The 17,344-nt window shown below is 40.4% G+C and overlaps 1 protein-coding gene across 1 annotated transcript in view; it reads right to left on the bottom strand.

Annotated features, from left to right (window-relative positions):
• Positions 1 to 17,344, bottom strand: part of llgl2 (LLGL scribble cell polarity complex component 2) — a 108,113-nt gene that overhangs the window by 43,427 nt on the left and 47,342 nt on the right. Inside the window, exons 2-14 of the mRNA XM_008438116.2 lie at positions 15,826 to 15,945; positions 15,079 to 15,176; positions 13,687 to 13,768; positions 13,496 to 13,611; positions 13,169 to 13,327; positions 9,850 to 10,012; positions 9,627 to 9,759; positions 9,486 to 9,540; positions 9,206 to 9,360; positions 4,354 to 4,565; positions 4,041 to 4,108; positions 3,798 to 3,951; positions 3,281 to 3,385 (exon numbers count right to left, since the gene is read on the bottom strand). Of these exons, the coding sequence (XP_008436338.1) occupies positions 3,281 to 3,385; positions 3,798 to 3,951; positions 4,041 to 4,108; positions 4,354 to 4,565; positions 9,206 to 9,360; positions 9,486 to 9,540; positions 9,627 to 9,759; positions 9,850 to 10,012; positions 13,169 to 13,327; positions 13,496 to 13,611; positions 13,687 to 13,768; positions 15,079 to 15,176; positions 15,826 to 15,900 (1,575 nt within the window). The 5' untranslated portion in view covers positions 15,901 to 15,945. The remainder of the gene's footprint in view (positions 1 to 3,280; positions 3,386 to 3,797; positions 3,952 to 4,040; positions 4,109 to 4,353; positions 4,566 to 9,205; positions 9,361 to 9,485; positions 9,541 to 9,626; positions 9,760 to 9,849; positions 10,013 to 13,168; positions 13,328 to 13,495; positions 13,612 to 13,686; positions 13,769 to 15,078; positions 15,177 to 15,825; positions 15,946 to 17,344) is intronic.

Raw genomic sequence — 17,344 nt, 5'->3', positions numbered from 1 at the left:
CCTCCGCAGCTCTGATTGGCTAAGCAATGTAACGTGATCCTCTGCAGCAAGTGATGGCAAAGCGGGGCGTCATTACGACTTTACACAAGTGTGTCTTTATCTCTGCTGCAGAGGCTCCGCCGAACCCCTGAGACCGACTCACCGAACCCCTGGGGTTCGATCGAATCCAGGTTAAGAACCACTGTCAAGGCCAATTTCTCAGTAAACAGAAACTGATCAGGCCACAGAGACATGGTGTGATTTCAGGGAGTGTCTTCAGTCCATATAATCAGCTGCCTCCTACTTTTCCTCAGACGCTGCACAGACTTTTTTAGAAACTCTTCCCGACTGTAATGGTAAAAGCGTCTCTTTTGAAAGTGAATAAAATAAGTAAAGTCTGAATGATTTTGTTGGCTGATTTTATGCTCCATGTGTTCGATTCCCGGCCCGGGGTCTTTCTGCATGGAGTTTGCATGTTCTCCCTGTGCATGGTGGGTTCTCTCCGGGTACTCCGGCTTCCTCCCACAATCTAAAAACATGACTTCAGGTTAATTGGTCTCTCTAAATTGTCCCTAGGTGTGAGTGTGAGTGTGTGCGTGCATGGTTGTTTGTCCCGTCGGTCTCTGTGTTGCCCTGCGACAGACTGGCGACCTGTCCAGGGTGTACCGTGCTTCTCGCCCGGAACGTTAGCTGGAGATAGGCACCAGCAACCCTCCCGACCCCAATGGGGACAAGGGTGCACAGAAAATGGATGGATGGATATTTTCTTTTGTTAAATTATAACAGATTAGGTCCATTCCATATACAGTATGTGCTTCAGTCTGTAGTCCAGTCAGCCACTCCTACCCTGGACAAAAGTTCAGACTGAATGCAGCTTTTTTTTTTTCTCTTCAAATTGTCAACAGTCACAGTTGGCCTGTAAATTGCGTTGCTGCAATTTACAGGCCACTTCATACTTTTACCCGCATTTGGCCAGTGGCGAGTGCCAATTTTTACCTCTGATTAAGTCGCATAGTAACTAAGCACAGCGACTGGAGGTGGGGCGCTATACCTCCCACCGCCAGGAGGCGTCACCCTGCTGCAGACTGAACAGGTGTTCTATCTTTCTGTGCTACCCATGAATCTATCCTATCTTGTGGTCCTACATACTTCTTACTCAGCAGATTTCTTATCAATACATCCTACATGTGGAAGTTTCATTTAGTCCGTTTTATTTCGAAGATTAAAACAAGCTTTATTCAATTTATGTTATTTATACCTGGCTTTATACCCTGTCGATGTACTTTAAAATATTTTAGTTTGATAACGCTCTTTTTCATTAAACCATGCTAATCAGAGCATGTTGGCAGCAATAATATGTGGGATTGAAGCTGTGAAATAGTGGTGTAATAATAGTGTACATTAAGCATATACTGTAATTTCAGGTACACAGTTACCTGCACAGTTCACTGGATACATTGTGGCTGCAGTGAATTTGAGAATAGACTGCTATGCAACGTATTAATGCGCGGAGTTGCGGTGATATGTATTTGAAGATGTCTGTGTTTAATTTAATTCCAATAAAAACTTGTTTCCCATGTCTGATACCGTTTTATTCTTACAAATACCTCTGTATTTAAATATTTTTTACAATGCAGGATATTCTAATAAAAGGATTAGTGCACACATCTATACTATTCTATAGCTTTTCATTTTAAACGTGTAAAGGATATTCAAATGAAGTGATCTTGTGGTTTTGTCACGTATATACCATACCATACCAACTTTAAAACAACCACAGCTGACATTAAAACACAACATAATTTAAAAAAACAACTCTAAATAAATAGTTCCAATGCCATGCTAAGCATAACTTAGCTTCCACTTCAGTCCCATCACTCAAATAATCTTATATAATGTATTTAACATTAACACAAACCGTTATAGCAGTGGTCCCCAAACTACGGCCCGTGGGCCGCATCCGGCCCGCCTCCACATTTGGTCTGGCCCCATGAACAATACCAGAGAGCGTTTAGATTTTACTTATAGTACTTATAATACTGGGATCATTATGAGAATTTGAGGTATAGATGTTAGGATTCAATAGATGGCAGCAGTGCAACAATAATGGATACAAGCTGCTGTTAAAATCTAAAGAAGAAGAAGAAGAAGAAGAAGAAAAAGTAGAAGAAGAAGAAAGCGCCCATTTTCATTTAGCACATGCGAGTAGCAGACATTAAGGATCAGCACTTTTACTGTTACATTTACCGTTCGGAAACTACCGTAATCAGTTCTGTTAAATCTAAACTTGGGACCTCTTTCTTTTTCAACTGTAATAAATGTGATATTCAATTGACCTGTTATGACTCAAATTTTGGGTATCCGCCCCCCTCTGCTGCGTGCTGCATCATTGTGGAAAACCTAGAGCGACAGATATCTGCGGCTTATAGTCCGGAAAATATGGAAGTTTTTTATGAAAATTAATTTCATAAATAGTGTTATTAACTGGATTTTTTTCTGTGAAGAACCCAGAGAGGGTTATTTGGCTATTATTTATTTCATTAATAGTGTTATTTATTTCCTGAGTTTTGTTCTGTGAAGAACCCAGAAAGAGTTATTTGATTGTGCTTTCTGGAAAAGAATCCATTTTTACATTTAGGTACTCCTGCAATCGTCACACTTTTTCTGTTACAAACTGACTCCGGCCCCCCACCAGAGAAGGGAAAAGTTATGTGGCCCTCACAGAAAAAACTTTGGGGACCCTGCACTATAGTTTTCAATTTGTAAACATGACGGTAGCAGTTGTGGATGCGTAGCATTGACAGATAGACATAGCTCTCTATCCCGTGCTATGGTAGGAAAATCTGACGAGGAAGCACTGATAGTCAGAACACTGGGCCTGTGGAAACGCGTTAACTCTGAAGTAGAGCCGAGACGCTGAAGTAGAGCCGATGGAAATGGGGCATTATATTGATATATAATTACAGCCTTAATTTTATAACCTACAAAAGTTAAAACCTAAATTTTATGCACATAAGAGATCATGAAATTTAGCAATTTTGATGGTCTCTTATAAATGACAGATTGCATGTACATGTAAATGGTTCAGAAATCAAGTCTATGATGTTCTTAATAAATGCCATATTCATGCCACTTTAAGGTTTTGTTTTGAGACTTTGTCCAAAGTGTCTTTCACTTTTGTCCACTTTATCAAGATAAATGTCATTAACATTTTCAACTATTGTTGTTCCAACAATATCTTTAACCTTGGGGATCTGCCAAGGTGTTTAATAAATTCAAACGATGTTATGTGTGTCATCACCTGTCCTGCAGTGCCAGCAACAGTAAGGTAGCCACTATATTTGCATAGATGGATCTTCTGGATTCCAAGCCTTGGGTCATCACTGTATGGGTCGAAGCAGCCAACCTGTAAAGAAATGACACAACCAGGATACTTAGCCATTACGCAAAAGAGAGGGGGAGATGTACGCCCTGGACAGTTCGCCAATACAAGAGACCAAGAAACCAAACAGTCATGTCATGGACGGTGGGGAGAGCCAGAGCACCCAGAAGGAACCCACGCATGCACAGAGAGAACAAGCAAGCTCCAGCAGAAAGATCCCAGTTCGGGACTTGAACCCAGGACTTTCTTGCTGCTACCAACTGCTGCACCGTGAAAATAATGTAAAAACAACAAACTCTTAGATCAGAACATACAAGTCTTTCAATTGAAAGTTTTCATATTAGTACCCCAGCCACCAGAGCAGAAAAAGCCTTCCACTGGGTATCTGCTCCTTCTCATTCTAAAGAAGCAAAATGTAGATTGCAGAACACACAACCTTTCGGAAGGGTGGCCACTCTCCTTCAGCGCCTTGGCTCATGTTGTCATTAAGGTCAGCATCTGCATTGAACACTGCCGCTGTGGACAGCTTGTACAGAGGATACAGGCAAACTCCTGATGCATCCCAAAAGCGCACAGTTCCATCCTCATGTCTGTATGAACCAATAAAGAATGTACTGTTAACATGTGCTGTATTTTAAGGTGGATTTGTGGAACATGTGAAAAAAAGAGATGAACTGACCCAGTGAGCAACAGGTCCCTCTGTGGAGGATCTGGGGCCAGGTTCTGACCTCCTGTTATCGGCCAAGGCTAACAGGAAAACAGGGAAGTCCATCATGTTAAAACAGGAAAAATATGACTGTAGAGTATATCGTGCAATGTCAGTTTTTCCATCAGTGAATGGAGATCTGTTGCGTAAAAAGCTTTTCAATATTACAGGAACGTCTCGTTTATTGAAAAGAAATTTTGGATGAAACAGGTTTTGACACAATAATTAGACAGATCATGTTTAAATTCATGAAGGAATAAAAATAACTTCCTGCCAACATGGGAACCTTTTTTGAGTACTGAGTGTTCTGGACAACTCCAGCAGCAATAATCCTTTCCCATAGTTTAAGGGGAATGGCAGACACATGGTGGGAGCAGGTGATGGCTGAACTGTGGAGCGGAACCAGGTAAGGTGTCTGAATAACAGGCCAGCCTTCCGTCTGCAGGTCTATGACAACCAGCTCCTCCTCCACCAGTACCACCAGCGCGCTGGGCTCTCCTGCAGAGACATGCAGAGATTCTCAGAACCACACCAAGCTGAGGGAGCATGAGAGAAATAATCATGTGTTAATCAAACTGAAGACATTTGGATGCAGATCATTGCCACTGGTCTTTGTTTCACCACACGATTCATATGGTTCAGAAAAGAAGCTTGATCTGTTTTCACCTGCTGTATGTCTATGCTTCAAGTTTTGATCAAACTGAAGCACAGGTTCATTTTAAAGGTGATATGTCATGCAAAATCCACTTTTTTAGCCCTTGAATAAATTTGTGTACTTTGAGCGTCTAGGGATGCATAAATTTGTATTTAATTTGTCCCGGTCCCGGTCATTTTTTTCTTTTTGGGTTATATTTTTCAGTCTGTTCATTTTTCTCAATTGCTTGTTCTTGTCTAGAGCAGGCAATTTATTCTAGACAAGAATCAATAGACTGTTCTGCAAATGCAGTTCCACTGCATTTGATGTGGAACTGGTAAACAAGGTCACGATTTTCTGCTAATCAGTTTTGTGAATCTGCCATTTTTTCCTTGCATTGATTTTGTAGCCCAAGTTCAGTAATGCCTAAGTTAGAAGTAGATAAGTCAAAATATTCGGTTCTAAAGTGTATTAACGCACAAGATTCCTTACACCATCCACCAGCATCAGAGCATGTTCAAAGCATCTGGTTCAATTTTATTTTTCTCGGGAATGTTCCCACATCAGTGGGGAAAGTCTGTTTGCATGGAGCACTTAAAGAGGAGTGCTTCTGCAACCTCTGGCAGCAAAGAGGGATTTTCCAAAAGACTTTGATTGAGGAGTAAGATCCTTCTCTATGTAGAAATGAGGTTCACAGCAAAGCAGTAAGCTGCTAATAATGCTAAAATGACGGCAAAGCTTATTTTAGACATGAATTTTGTGTGTTCTGGCCATTAGCTCGACAGTAGCGTTGTACCATCTCTTCGTTTAGCTGGCCTCTTGATATAACTATTGCATGATTTGAAAATAATTATTTGGCTTTGATTTTTTGATTTTTGTCTCATTAAACACATGACCCAAATGCATTCAGTGACATTCTTGATGGTCTCGTTTGCCAATTTGTTAATTATGTCGAGGCTTCATTTACTTCATTCATATTGTTACGCTGTGTTTAATTTTTAATGATGTAAAGCCCCCCCGGAGAGGAGCGGGTACTGTCCCCCACTCGTAGCCCTATTCGGGTTAGAGTCCCTTGAGTAAAACGTTGGTTAGAGTCCCATTTAAACGACGTTTAACTAAAGTCCTACGGGGTTTAGAGTCCCAGTTAAACGACGTTTAACTAAAGTCCTACGGGGTTTAGAGTCCCAGTTAAACGACGTTTAACTAAAGTCCTACGGGGTTTAGAGTCCCAGTTGACGCAGTATAATAATACAGTAATAATACCATGGTGATGCTTTCATTTTAATGTGTGGTTCTGCAGGCTTGTCTTCATTCTCCTGCTCTGGGTCAGACATTGGCACCAGTCTTCATCATCATCATCAATTTAATTTATAGCGCACTTTTCATTAATAAAAATCTCAAAGTGCTACATGGTGCAGCTAAAAACAGATAAGTCTTCTGTTGTTGACATCTTCAATAAACTTTGGAATAAAAAGTTTCTCTGCTGGTAGATAATTTTTAAAATGTGTTTTTTTTCAGCCGATTGAAAGGGCAGAACTTTGACTTGGCAAGAAATGTTATATTTTTTACTGTTTATGCAATGTTTCATGACTCTGTGTTTTGTGTTTAATGATGTAAAGCACTTTGGGTAACACTTTATTTTACAGGGTGTAAATAAGACTGTCATAATACCGTCATAACCATGACATAAGACCTGTCATGAACATGAGAAAGTCTTCATGACACTTTATGACTATTGTCATAAAGTGTCATTCGGTAAATCGTGACACTTTTAATACAAAGTTGACATTATTCAAAATGCCTTCGTTATGACTTAACTTCTTAACTTCACATTTTCTTTGAGAAAACAACATTGACTATGTTCTCTTTCTTTGTAATGTTACATATGAACAATTCAAGCTAATGGTACCTAGCTGTAATTTAATGTTAGCTAAAGTTATTAAACTCCATTACTGTAAGGTTAGCCCTTAATCTTAGACATATTTTAAAGGCAGGCAAATAGATTTTTCCCTCCAATTTTAATATAGCAAATTAAAAGATAATATGTTAGTCAAAGTTAACTTTTATGTGCATTATTTAGCAACTTTTCTGATGTTACATGATGCTTGTGTTCTCTGCTTTGCCGACTTTAGCCACATGAAGACCCATTTTAGCCTAAGGACACATGATGAAGGGAGGTGGGCAGGGAAAGGTAAGTGGGGAAGGAGGAGCAGGAATCAACATCCATCAGCTGAGTTAATAAGTTACATTTTAGACTAACTGTTGTCAAATGTAAAACTGGTGTTTAGTCTATTTATTTATTTATTAATAAACTTCTTGAAAACATCCATAAGCCAGAGTATCTGGTTGGAAATAATTTTGAATGCTCATTAAATGATAAGGTACAATCACGTGCCTAAAACTATACATTAAGTGATGCAATTTGAATAACAACAGTGGCAGTCTGTCTGAACTGTTGAAACAAATATTTGGCAGAATATTTGTTTCTGCCAAACAAATATTTGATCAGAATAATTTTCCTCAGCTCTAGTTATTATGCTACTTTTATAAAGAAATAATTGTATTGCACGTTATAACGTCATGCTAACTAGATATTAGTCTGCCAGTCTACCATTCTGACAGTGTGCAGCAAGGGACACTTTTGGAATGGTATTTAAATAAATGCTGAATTAAGATCACATTTTTCTTTTTTGTTTAGGGGTTGTTGTTTTTTTTAGGTGACCACAATGAATTGAGCCATCACCCGCCATGAAAATGTCCAGAAGAGATTCACCAAGTTTGAATTCATAAAAAGGCTTTCACCATGATTATCATTGACCACAACTATTACAAGAACAGCTATAATTCCTGAGCATTTCTGGACATCTTCAAAGAGCTGCTTCCAGGAAATGAAGACAACAAGAAGATCTCCCTGTTTTCAGAGCGTTACAGGAATGCTATAACGAAGGAGACAGCTAACTGTTGAAAGAACCTATTTTCTTAAGTTAAAGAATAAATAATTCTGTTTTAGTTTTTCAATCAGTGTTTCAGAGTTACAGAGGTTAAACCCTCTGTTTGAAGAATAAGTAATCTTTTGTTTTATTCCAATGTACAAAGAGTTTGTTTTACAGCTATGATGGTAGTTACAAGTAGCTCAGTATCACTTCACTTGAGGTAAGACTTAATATCAGTGACTCTGTTAGCATAGCATTTGACACTGTAATAACACCGAATGACATCTTTATAATTGTTGCTACTAGTTTTACTTCACTTGAGGTAAAAGTTAATATTAATGACACTTAATGACATCTTCATAACTGTTGCTACTTGTTTCACTTTACTTGAGGTAAGAGATAATATTAATGACACTGTAATAACACTTAATGACATCTTCATAACTGGTACTACTTGTTCCACTTGATGTAAAAGGAAATATTAATGAGTGTTATTAAATTATTTGACAGTGTAATAAAGCTTAGTGAAATGTTTATTGTTGGTCCTACTTGTTTTGCTTTATTTCAGGTAGGGGAAATATTAATTACCGTTTTGTTAGTGCAATAACACTTCATGACATTATTATGACTACTATTATGACATAATGATTCTTGGTTAATGTCAAGTTGTCATAAAGATGACAATTTTGGCTAGGGTAATGACAAGTTGTCATAACGGAGACATTTTTGTCTAGATTAATGTCAAGTTGTCATAAAGACATTTTTGTATAGGTTAATGACAAGTTGTCATAACAAAGACATTTTGAATAATTTCAACTTTGTATTAAAAGTGTCATGATTTACCGAGGAGGACTTCCTCATGTTCATGACAGGTGTTACGTCATGTTTATGACAGTCTTATTCACACCCGTCACATAAAGTGTTATCGCACTTTGAAATGCCTTGCTGCTGAAATGTGCTATACAAATAAAATTGGATTTGATTTGTATCAAAAACTACAAAAATTCACTGAACGGGTTGAAGTGGAATGCTCTGTGACCTAGAGGGGAGCGTAAAATGTCTCATTCACATTTAAAAAGACCGCAGAAAAAAACAAGGAGTCTATGGAGCTACAATAACCAGGAACTGCATTGCAGTTTTACATTATATAGATCATGAGCAAATAATTTACATGTGAAAAGGAAGGATTTAAATGCATTATAATGTCCACTTTAAGCCCAACAATAATTGTTACCCTGCATTTCAAAAGCTGTTCTGACAGCTTTTGAAATGCTGTAACTGGACACGTGGGCACAGTAAGTAATCCCAGTGGCACCCTGGAAAGTGAATGTGTTCACTGGTTTCTAGACAGTAAACTACCAAAAACTATCACTCTGTCTATGTACGAATAATGACTGAGTTCTAGCATTATAAATTAGAGCAGTCTCTAAAGATAGTTTCTTTGAATTCCTTTTGCATGAACCTATTTATATTCAGAAAGGTTCTTTTCCTGCTTTGTACTAAAACAGCAGGAAAATGCTAGACGGTTTATTAGGCCAACGAGGAGGAAGTCCTGAGGTTTTCAAGCCTGCCTGTGTGCTGGGGGCCATCTCTGGTGACAAAGAAGTCGATGATCCTGGAGGTAAAGTCGAAGGCCACTTGTGTTTTACTGTAGATCACAGTGATGCAATGTCTGTCCCCATAGCTGGCCCGTGGCATGCCGCCACTGAACAGCAGGAACGGAGGCCTACACAAACAAGTTCCAGTTCAGTTCGGTTTGCCCACTGGTTAATGTGTAACATGTCCAGGGTGAACATTTGCAAGAATTTACTGAGGACACTGTCCAAAGACTACTAAGTGTAATGAGCTCACCCTCCTGCAGTCGGAAGCTGAACTATTTTACTGATGGCCTTGCAAGGAAAATGTCCTGGAACAAGAAAATAAATTATCAGCCTCAAACATTACAAATGTGGCAGGAAGTTCAAATGGGGGGAAAAAAAGTTTCCTCTTCACCGTATGGAACATTGGTTTTCTCCTCTTCCTCCCTTTCTTCCCCAGTCCTCAATGTCCAGCAGCAGTAGCTTCCATCGCTGTGGGAGCTCAGAATGCAGCTTCCATCCTCCTTCCACCACATGCTCTCCAGCTGCTACAGGTGGATCACATTCAGAGGATTAGGGCAGCTGGGCTGGCAGATGGCTGGCAGCTGGGCTATTACACTCCCACTCTTGACACTTACCTGAGTGGCCGGGATGTGGCGGATGGCAAGGCGGTGATCCAAATCCCAGATGACCATCAGTCCCCGTCCATAGCCGATAGCAACCTGATTGGAGTTGACGGGGTTCTCCTGCAGGGCCTCAACATGTTCCAGATTCCTACGGCCAATGTAGTCATCTGGTACACTGGAATAACAACAAAAAGTCAACTGTGAACAGAGCCGACAGAGGCAGGTGAGAGCAGGGAACAAGCTTTGTTTCCTTCAGATTAGCTGAGTTTTGCTTGACGATGTCATGGAGTTCAAAGAGATTCTGTATTTGAGCACATTCCAATATCTTTTCTAATCTCACAAGATTCAGAATGAAAAAACATATGCTCTGCTTCACCATTTCAGTTGTGTTCACACCCAGATATGAGATGAGCAACCACATGACGTATAAGAAGAAGACTTTCAATGAAAGAGTTTTAAAACAACATAGGAAAAAACTCTTCAAGCCTAAATACTTATACTTTGCATCATCCCATTTAGAGGCTCTCAGATCTATAACTCAAATCAACTTCTAAAGGCCTTTTGCGCTGCAGAATTCAGTCTAATCCCTTTCAGATGGCCCTGGTTGTTTTTGCATTGAGCAGAGAGCCGCCTGGAAGGTAGGTAGGGACCGTCATGTCAATGAAATTCCTGCTGAAGTCATCTCCTCAGGGAGCGCAGAACACTTTCATTCTTCATTGTCCTGTCCAGCTCCTTCTGTAAGCACTTGTTAGCAAGGAAGTTGAGGAAAATAATTACCTCATCTTTACATTTTTACTACATCAATTTAAAAAAAATTGTTTAGTGCGTTTGGCACAGCTAAACAGTGGCACACTACTGTGTCTTGCGGGGATGCCTTCGTTCAGAGACTTGCCAACTTCTGATCTTAAAAATTAACATTTTTGGCTGAAGTGGAGCTTGTAATACAACTGTCCAGTGTAGAACAGAGCACCTAATTATCCTCCAGATCAACATCAAAACCCTGAGACATTTAATTACACACAAGTAATGCAGACCTGGAAGTTGTGAGGTTATACATGTTCAGGCTACCACAGAGCTCATAAACTACATGGAATCCTTTGATTTTATTACCATATTTTTCAGACTATAAGCCGCTACTTTTTTTGCCACGCTTTGAACCATGCGGCTTATAGACCGGTGGGGCTTTTCTGAGGCTATTTATCTTCATCCACCACGGGGCTCTTTAGCAGAAAGTGAATCATTGGAAGTCATAATTGGAAACCAAAGAAGAAGTGGTGATTTTCATTTAGAACAAGCACATGTTAGCAGCAGGCACAACAGAGAAATGTTTTCAAATTCATACCCCCTCATCATGGAAACAACACAAAGATGTTCATATGATGCCGCTTTTAAGTTGTACAGTCATGGCCAAAAGTTTTGAGAATGATTCAAATGTTAATTTTTACAAAGTCTACTGCTTCAGTTTTTATAATGGCAATTTGCATATACTCCAGAATGTGATAAAGAGTGATCAGCTTAACAGCAATTAATTGCAAAGTCAATATTTACCTAGAAAATGATTAAGTAAGAATGACACCACTGGACACTTTAAAAAGAGGCTGGTGCTTGGCATTATTGTTTCTCTTCTGTGAACCATGGTTATCTCTAAAGAAACATGTGCAGTGATCATTGCACTGCACAAAAATGGCCTAACAGGGAAGAGCAGCTAGAAAGATTGCACCTCAGTCAACAATCTATCGCATCATCAAGAACTTCAAGGAGAGAGGTTCCATTGTTGCCAAAAAGGCTCCAGGGCGCCCAAGAAAGACCAGCAAGTGCCAGGACCGTCTCTTAAAAGTGTTTCATCTGCGGGATCGGGCTACCAGAAGTGCAGAGCTTGCTCAGGAATGGCAGCAGGCAGGTGTGAGTACATCTGCACGCACTGTGAGGCGGAGACTCTTGGAGCAAGGCCTGGTCTCAAGGAGGGCAGCAAAGAAGCCACTTCTCTCCAGGAAAAACATCAGGGACAGACTGATGTTCTGAAAAAGGTACAGGGAGTGGACTGCTGAGGACTGGGGTAAAGTCATTTTCTCTGATGAATCCCCTTTCCGATTGTTTGGGACATCTGGAAAACAGCTTGTTCGGAGAAGACGAGGTGAGCGCTACCACCAGTCTTGTCTCATGCCAATTGTAAAGCATCCTGAAACCATTCATGTGTGGGGTTGCTTCTCAGCCAAGGGAGTCGGCTCTCTCACAGTCTTGCCTAAAAACACAGCCATGAATAAAGATGGGTACCAGAATGTCCTCCGAGAGCAACTTCTCCCAACCGTCCAAGAGCAGTTTGGTGATGAACAATGCCTTTTCCAGCATGATGGAGCACTTTGCCATAAAGCAAAGGTGATAACCAACTGGCTCAGGGATCAAAACAGAGATTTTGGGTCCATGGCCTGGAAACTCCCCAGATCTTAATCCCATTGAAAACTTGTGGTCAATCATCAAGAGACAGGTGGACAAACAAAAACCTAGGAATTCTGACAAAATGCAAGCATTGATTGTGCAAGAATGGACTGCTATCAGTCAGGATTAGGTTCAGAAGTTGATTCAGAGCATGCCAAGGGAGAATTGCAGAAGTCCTGAAGAAAAGGGGTCAACACTGCAAATATTGACTTGCTGCATTAACTCATTCTAACTGTCAATAAAAGTTTTTGTTACTCATAATATGACTGCAATTGTATTTCTGTATGTGATGAAAACATCTGACATACACACATGAAAACCAGAGGGCAGCAGATCATGTGAAAATATAATATTTGTGTCATTCTCAAAACTTTTGGCCATGACTGTAGGCTATCGATCTGGCAGTACAGATCAATAGCCACTGCATGTAAGCTCAGGGTGAACAAATCCATGGGTCAGCATTGGAGATGCAGGGCTGCGTCCTTAATAGCAAATTTATTAAGGACACAGACTTGTGCAGCGCCCGGTGCGGCTTATATATGTACATTTCTGGTTTTTTATTTTTATTTTGTGGGTGCAGCTTATAGTGAGGTGGCTCTATAGTCATTGACCCCATCTGTGAAAACAGCAGACACTGTGAAAGTCTAAACGGACCTCTAAAAAATCTGGATGATGACTCTTTACAGTCTCACCCCTGCAGCCAATGCACCAATAAACAGCTGACTTCAGCCCTGATTGGAAGCACAGCTTTGAGGGTTCCAGATGGGACCAGGTTGGAAGTGCTAATGCAAAAAACGCAAAAGCCAGGATTGAAGCATGGCTGGCTCAGTGTCCAGCCCTGCAGAGTATAAAGGACTTTAGTTGCTCAAGATGACATAAATGAGAGATTCCTCACCAGCTGGTGATTTGGTCAAGGCTGATGTTCATCTCTTCCAACTCTCTGAATCCTGGGACTTCTACAATGAACACATGTCCACCTTCTGTTCCCAACAATAGCAGCTCCCCTGAGGAGTGAGTCAGCACTGCAGTCACTCTGGTCACACTGGGGGGGGCCCTGGCATTCACACAAACAAGAAAGTTACAAGAAGGTCAACCTCCAGCTCCATCCCTCTGAAAGGGAGCAACATTGATCGCTGCTCCAGCCAGGTGAGAACCACCTGAGCAGCTCGGGATGGGATGGAGTAAGAGTGAAGAGCTGGTTTGTGTCAGTATGTCTGTGTACCCAGGTGGTCCGGTCAGCAGGAAACGGCCTATCTCAAGCAGCTCTGAAAGTCCTTTGTGGCTTCGTAAAGTCCACATGTGCAGACTGTTGTCGTCCAGCAGAGTCACCAGCTCCACCTGTACCAACACAACAAAGGTTGGAGGTAGTGTGTGACTGCTGTGAGCTCTGCCTGTCATTTTTCCTTACTGTACCTGATGAGGCATGAAGAACACCTGTGTGACAGCAGCATTTTCATCATGGAGACCCATGAACTCCACTCCAGGAGCGCCGTACCTGCGCTCCAGTTAAGGACAGTCTGAATTTACAGGATGTGCACTCAATAAGTTTCATTCATGGTTCTGGTTCATTCACGGAACAATAAAAGTGTAAAAAAAAAAAATTAATAAATAACATTTGGTGAAATAATCCCTTTTGTTGTGTGTGAAGGGGACTGCACTCTGCCCCCTGGTGGATCCTCTAAGCAATCAGAGGCTCAGTCCAATGGAGAAAACTTTACTCTCATCAGTTTCCTCCCAAAGGTGGCTTACGCTTAGCAGTCAAAGACTTAGAAATGCATTTTTTTGGAGTTATTTTTGACTGATTACAAAAGGTAAGAAAATCTAATGCAGTATAGGAAATATTTTTAGGAAGCTGTGACTAAGCCTAGCTTTTGTACACAAGCCTAAAGGAAGTGCTCTTCCAGCTGGTTTCTTTGTCGTCATATCTTTTCGACAGAATATCTGAGAACTGCACATTTTGCACACAGGTTACTGCATGGAGTTACTCAGGCAGTTGAGTGGTCTTGGATCAGCTGAAAAAATGTCAAAGGAAGTGTCTGAAATGATTATTTGGACTTCATTCTGGATCAATGTTGGAGTAATTTGATGTCTTATACTGTAATGCACTGATCTGTCTGAGGGATCTCAAACTGTCCACATGCTGGATAAAATTTCAAATAAATTCCTAATTTTTTTTTTTTTTGGTCAGACAATGATATAAAAAGCACAAGTTGCACATCTATTGCAAGTTACAGTTTTAGCTTTTATTTGCATTTTAACATCCATTAATCATGTGGCAATGTCAGTTTGATGTCTCATAGAAATCTCTATTTTTATCATTTTATGTTCATTCATTTTGCAAATTCTGTGGGCAAAGCCACTGAGGCAATAAGTAAATACAGATCTGACCTTATATTTCCTGCAACTCTTGGTCTGTAAGCAGTTACTGGCCAGTGTACACCTGGTTTGATAAATCAGACATTTCTAAGTTTTGCTTTAAGGTTAAATGGCTCAAGTAGCCTTTCTTTACTGGTACGTGGACAGGCAGAAGGGCAGAGAGAAGAGGGGAAGACAAGCAGAAAATGCCATTGGGCCAGAAATCGCACCGGGAACAACTGCACTGAGGCCTGTAGCTTCTATATATGGTTAACTCATTCTACCACTCAGCTAGCTTGTGGTCCTGTAAATTGTCCTTTTTTCACTTTAGTGTGCAAGTTTGCACTACATGTTGATAAATGAGGGCCAGTGAGCAGAGCTGCAACACATAGTTCAGTCTTAGAACCATGTCCTTCCTATTAAAGAAGCATCAGTTTCTGAGAGGGATACAGCTTGATGGCTCCAGAGCGAGTTCCAATGGCCATGAGCTGAAGAGAAGAACTGTATCCCAGAGCGCTGGGCTGATGGGGGAATCCATGTTCCACAGTCTGCACAGGACAGTAAACAGACAGACAGACTTAGTTTATTGTTACTCAAATGTACATATTGAATAAAATTTTGTTGCAAGTCTTGAATAATATTAAAATAAATAAGTAATAATAAAAAGTATAAATATAAATATATAGAATAAAAAGATTAATGGGAGTTTAGTTGTCTGCCCAGACATGCCCTGCAGTGCATGTCTGGTACTGTATTGAAAGGTTGCACATGTTATTTGGAGAATTTTAGTTTTGTTACATTAGCCTTCCTAAAGCATTGTGTGCTATGAGGTAACATGACTAAAATCAGGAATTATTTGATAGATCGATTCTTGTGACCATTTTCACTCCATCACTCATAAAACAGTGAAAGTGAAGGTTACACTTTCACTGCATTGTAAAGTCACTTACTGTTAGTAGGGGATTAGACATTAGTAATGCCTGGAATATTCTCATACATGCAAACTTAATGAGCTGATGCATTAAGGAACTGAATTAAGACTTTATACATTTGGAAAGCTATCATATCATCTGTTCTTTGAACATTTACTCTTCATTTCAACTCAACACATGCAAGTTAACCATCTGAAAAATATGATGACATGACCTTCACCTCCACCACTGATAATGAGGTCAGTGGTGAAAAGAATGAACTTGCCTTGGTGAATTGGAAGAGCTCCTGTTTGAGGCGATCCCGCTGGGACTCTGTTCCATGTCGCCTGAACCTTTTCATGGTGACTCAGCAGCAGCCTGGAGCCTGCAGCACCAAAGATGAACTCTATGAGGAATGAAATGGAAAAAAATAAAGATGTTTACATATGTATACATGTATATGAAGCTAAAATGGTCACTTGAGTTCTGGGTAGAATAGATTTACAGACAATTTTTTTTTCTTAAATGCAAAATCCATATTTATGTAAAGCTTTGGCTTAGTTCTCTGAATATGGTCTTTCAGCCTTTGAGTCTGTATACCAAATTACCGTTACTAAATTAGTTAATTATTCTAATAATCAATACATGAACCAAATTAATCATTTCATCCATAAAAGACATCATCTTGGGTTTGACATGAAAACCTGTCCAAATATGTTTTAAGTTCACGTATCAGTGTAGTTTGGATTTTAGGGTTAGGGAAAGAAGTCAGAGGGAGCCTGGGAAAAAACCAGACCCGTGTTTTACGCTTTGCTTAGTCCAGAGTCTGGGCCCACGGCTCTTGAGAGGACGTGGACTATGTTCAAGTTTTAAATTTTACCTAACGTTTGTCTGTGACATGTGATGTACCAGCTTGACACCAAGAAGCTTACTGAAAATTGACCATGCTGTAAACAGCCATCCTCCACTGTGAAGAGAGAAGTGCTGATCCAAAAGTGGCACCTCTGAATTTTAATTCAATATTTGGAAGTGTGACCAACACGCAGTGAACAGCTGCTTTCTCTGCTGTCATTGCTAATATTACAGCCAGACTACAAGAGAACAGATAATTTACGTCATTGTTCACTACTTCTCCTTCTGTTTGCTGATTAGCCCAGTTTAAAAAAATCAACCTGAGACAATCCAAGTGAATGTGACGAACCTCAGACAAAGGTTTTATTTAAGCAGAGATGCACAGGAAGGCATTGACAGTTCCTGTCACAATAGAAATACTTATTTGAATGCTTAAAGTGGAAACAAGTCAGGGTTGCACCAAGAAACATCAGCTCAACTTGCTGTAGTGCAGGGGTCCCCAAACTACGGCCCGCGGGCCAGATCCGGCCCGCCTCCACATTTGGTCCGGCCCCCTGAACAATACCTGAGAATATTCAGATTTTTTTTTAAATTTACCGTATTTTCCGGACTATAAGTCGTTTATATGTGGATTTTTCTTCAACCACCAGGGGGCTCTTTAGCAGGAAGTGAATCACTGGAAGTCTGGTTACTTGCGCGCCAACACTGAGCCCATAAGCAGCAAAATGAGTAAGAAACAGATCAGATGTCTTTGGATAGTTTCTTTGCAAAGGGGAAAAGGCCCAGAGAAGAGACAGCAGAATGGATTTGTCCCAGACCGGTAGGTGAGTCCCACATTACAAGCCGCTCTGCGTAACATGCGGCGACCGGCTGCTAATGAGGCAATGAAGCTTCAAGCTGCTTTGCCATGTCGAGACCAAGCAGGCTGTGGATATAAGCAACACTTCGGGTGT

Source organism: Poecilia reticulata, linkage group LG19 (assembly GCF_000633615.1).
Source record: "Poecilia reticulata strain Guanapo linkage group LG19, Guppy_female_1.0+MT, whole genome shotgun sequence".
Classification (NCBI taxonomy): domain Eukaryota; kingdom Metazoa; phylum Chordata; class Actinopteri; order Cyprinodontiformes; family Poeciliidae; genus Poecilia; species Poecilia reticulata.
The sequence above is the reverse complement of the archived record's forward strand: the minus strand, read 5'-3'. Positions and strand labels throughout refer to the sequence as shown.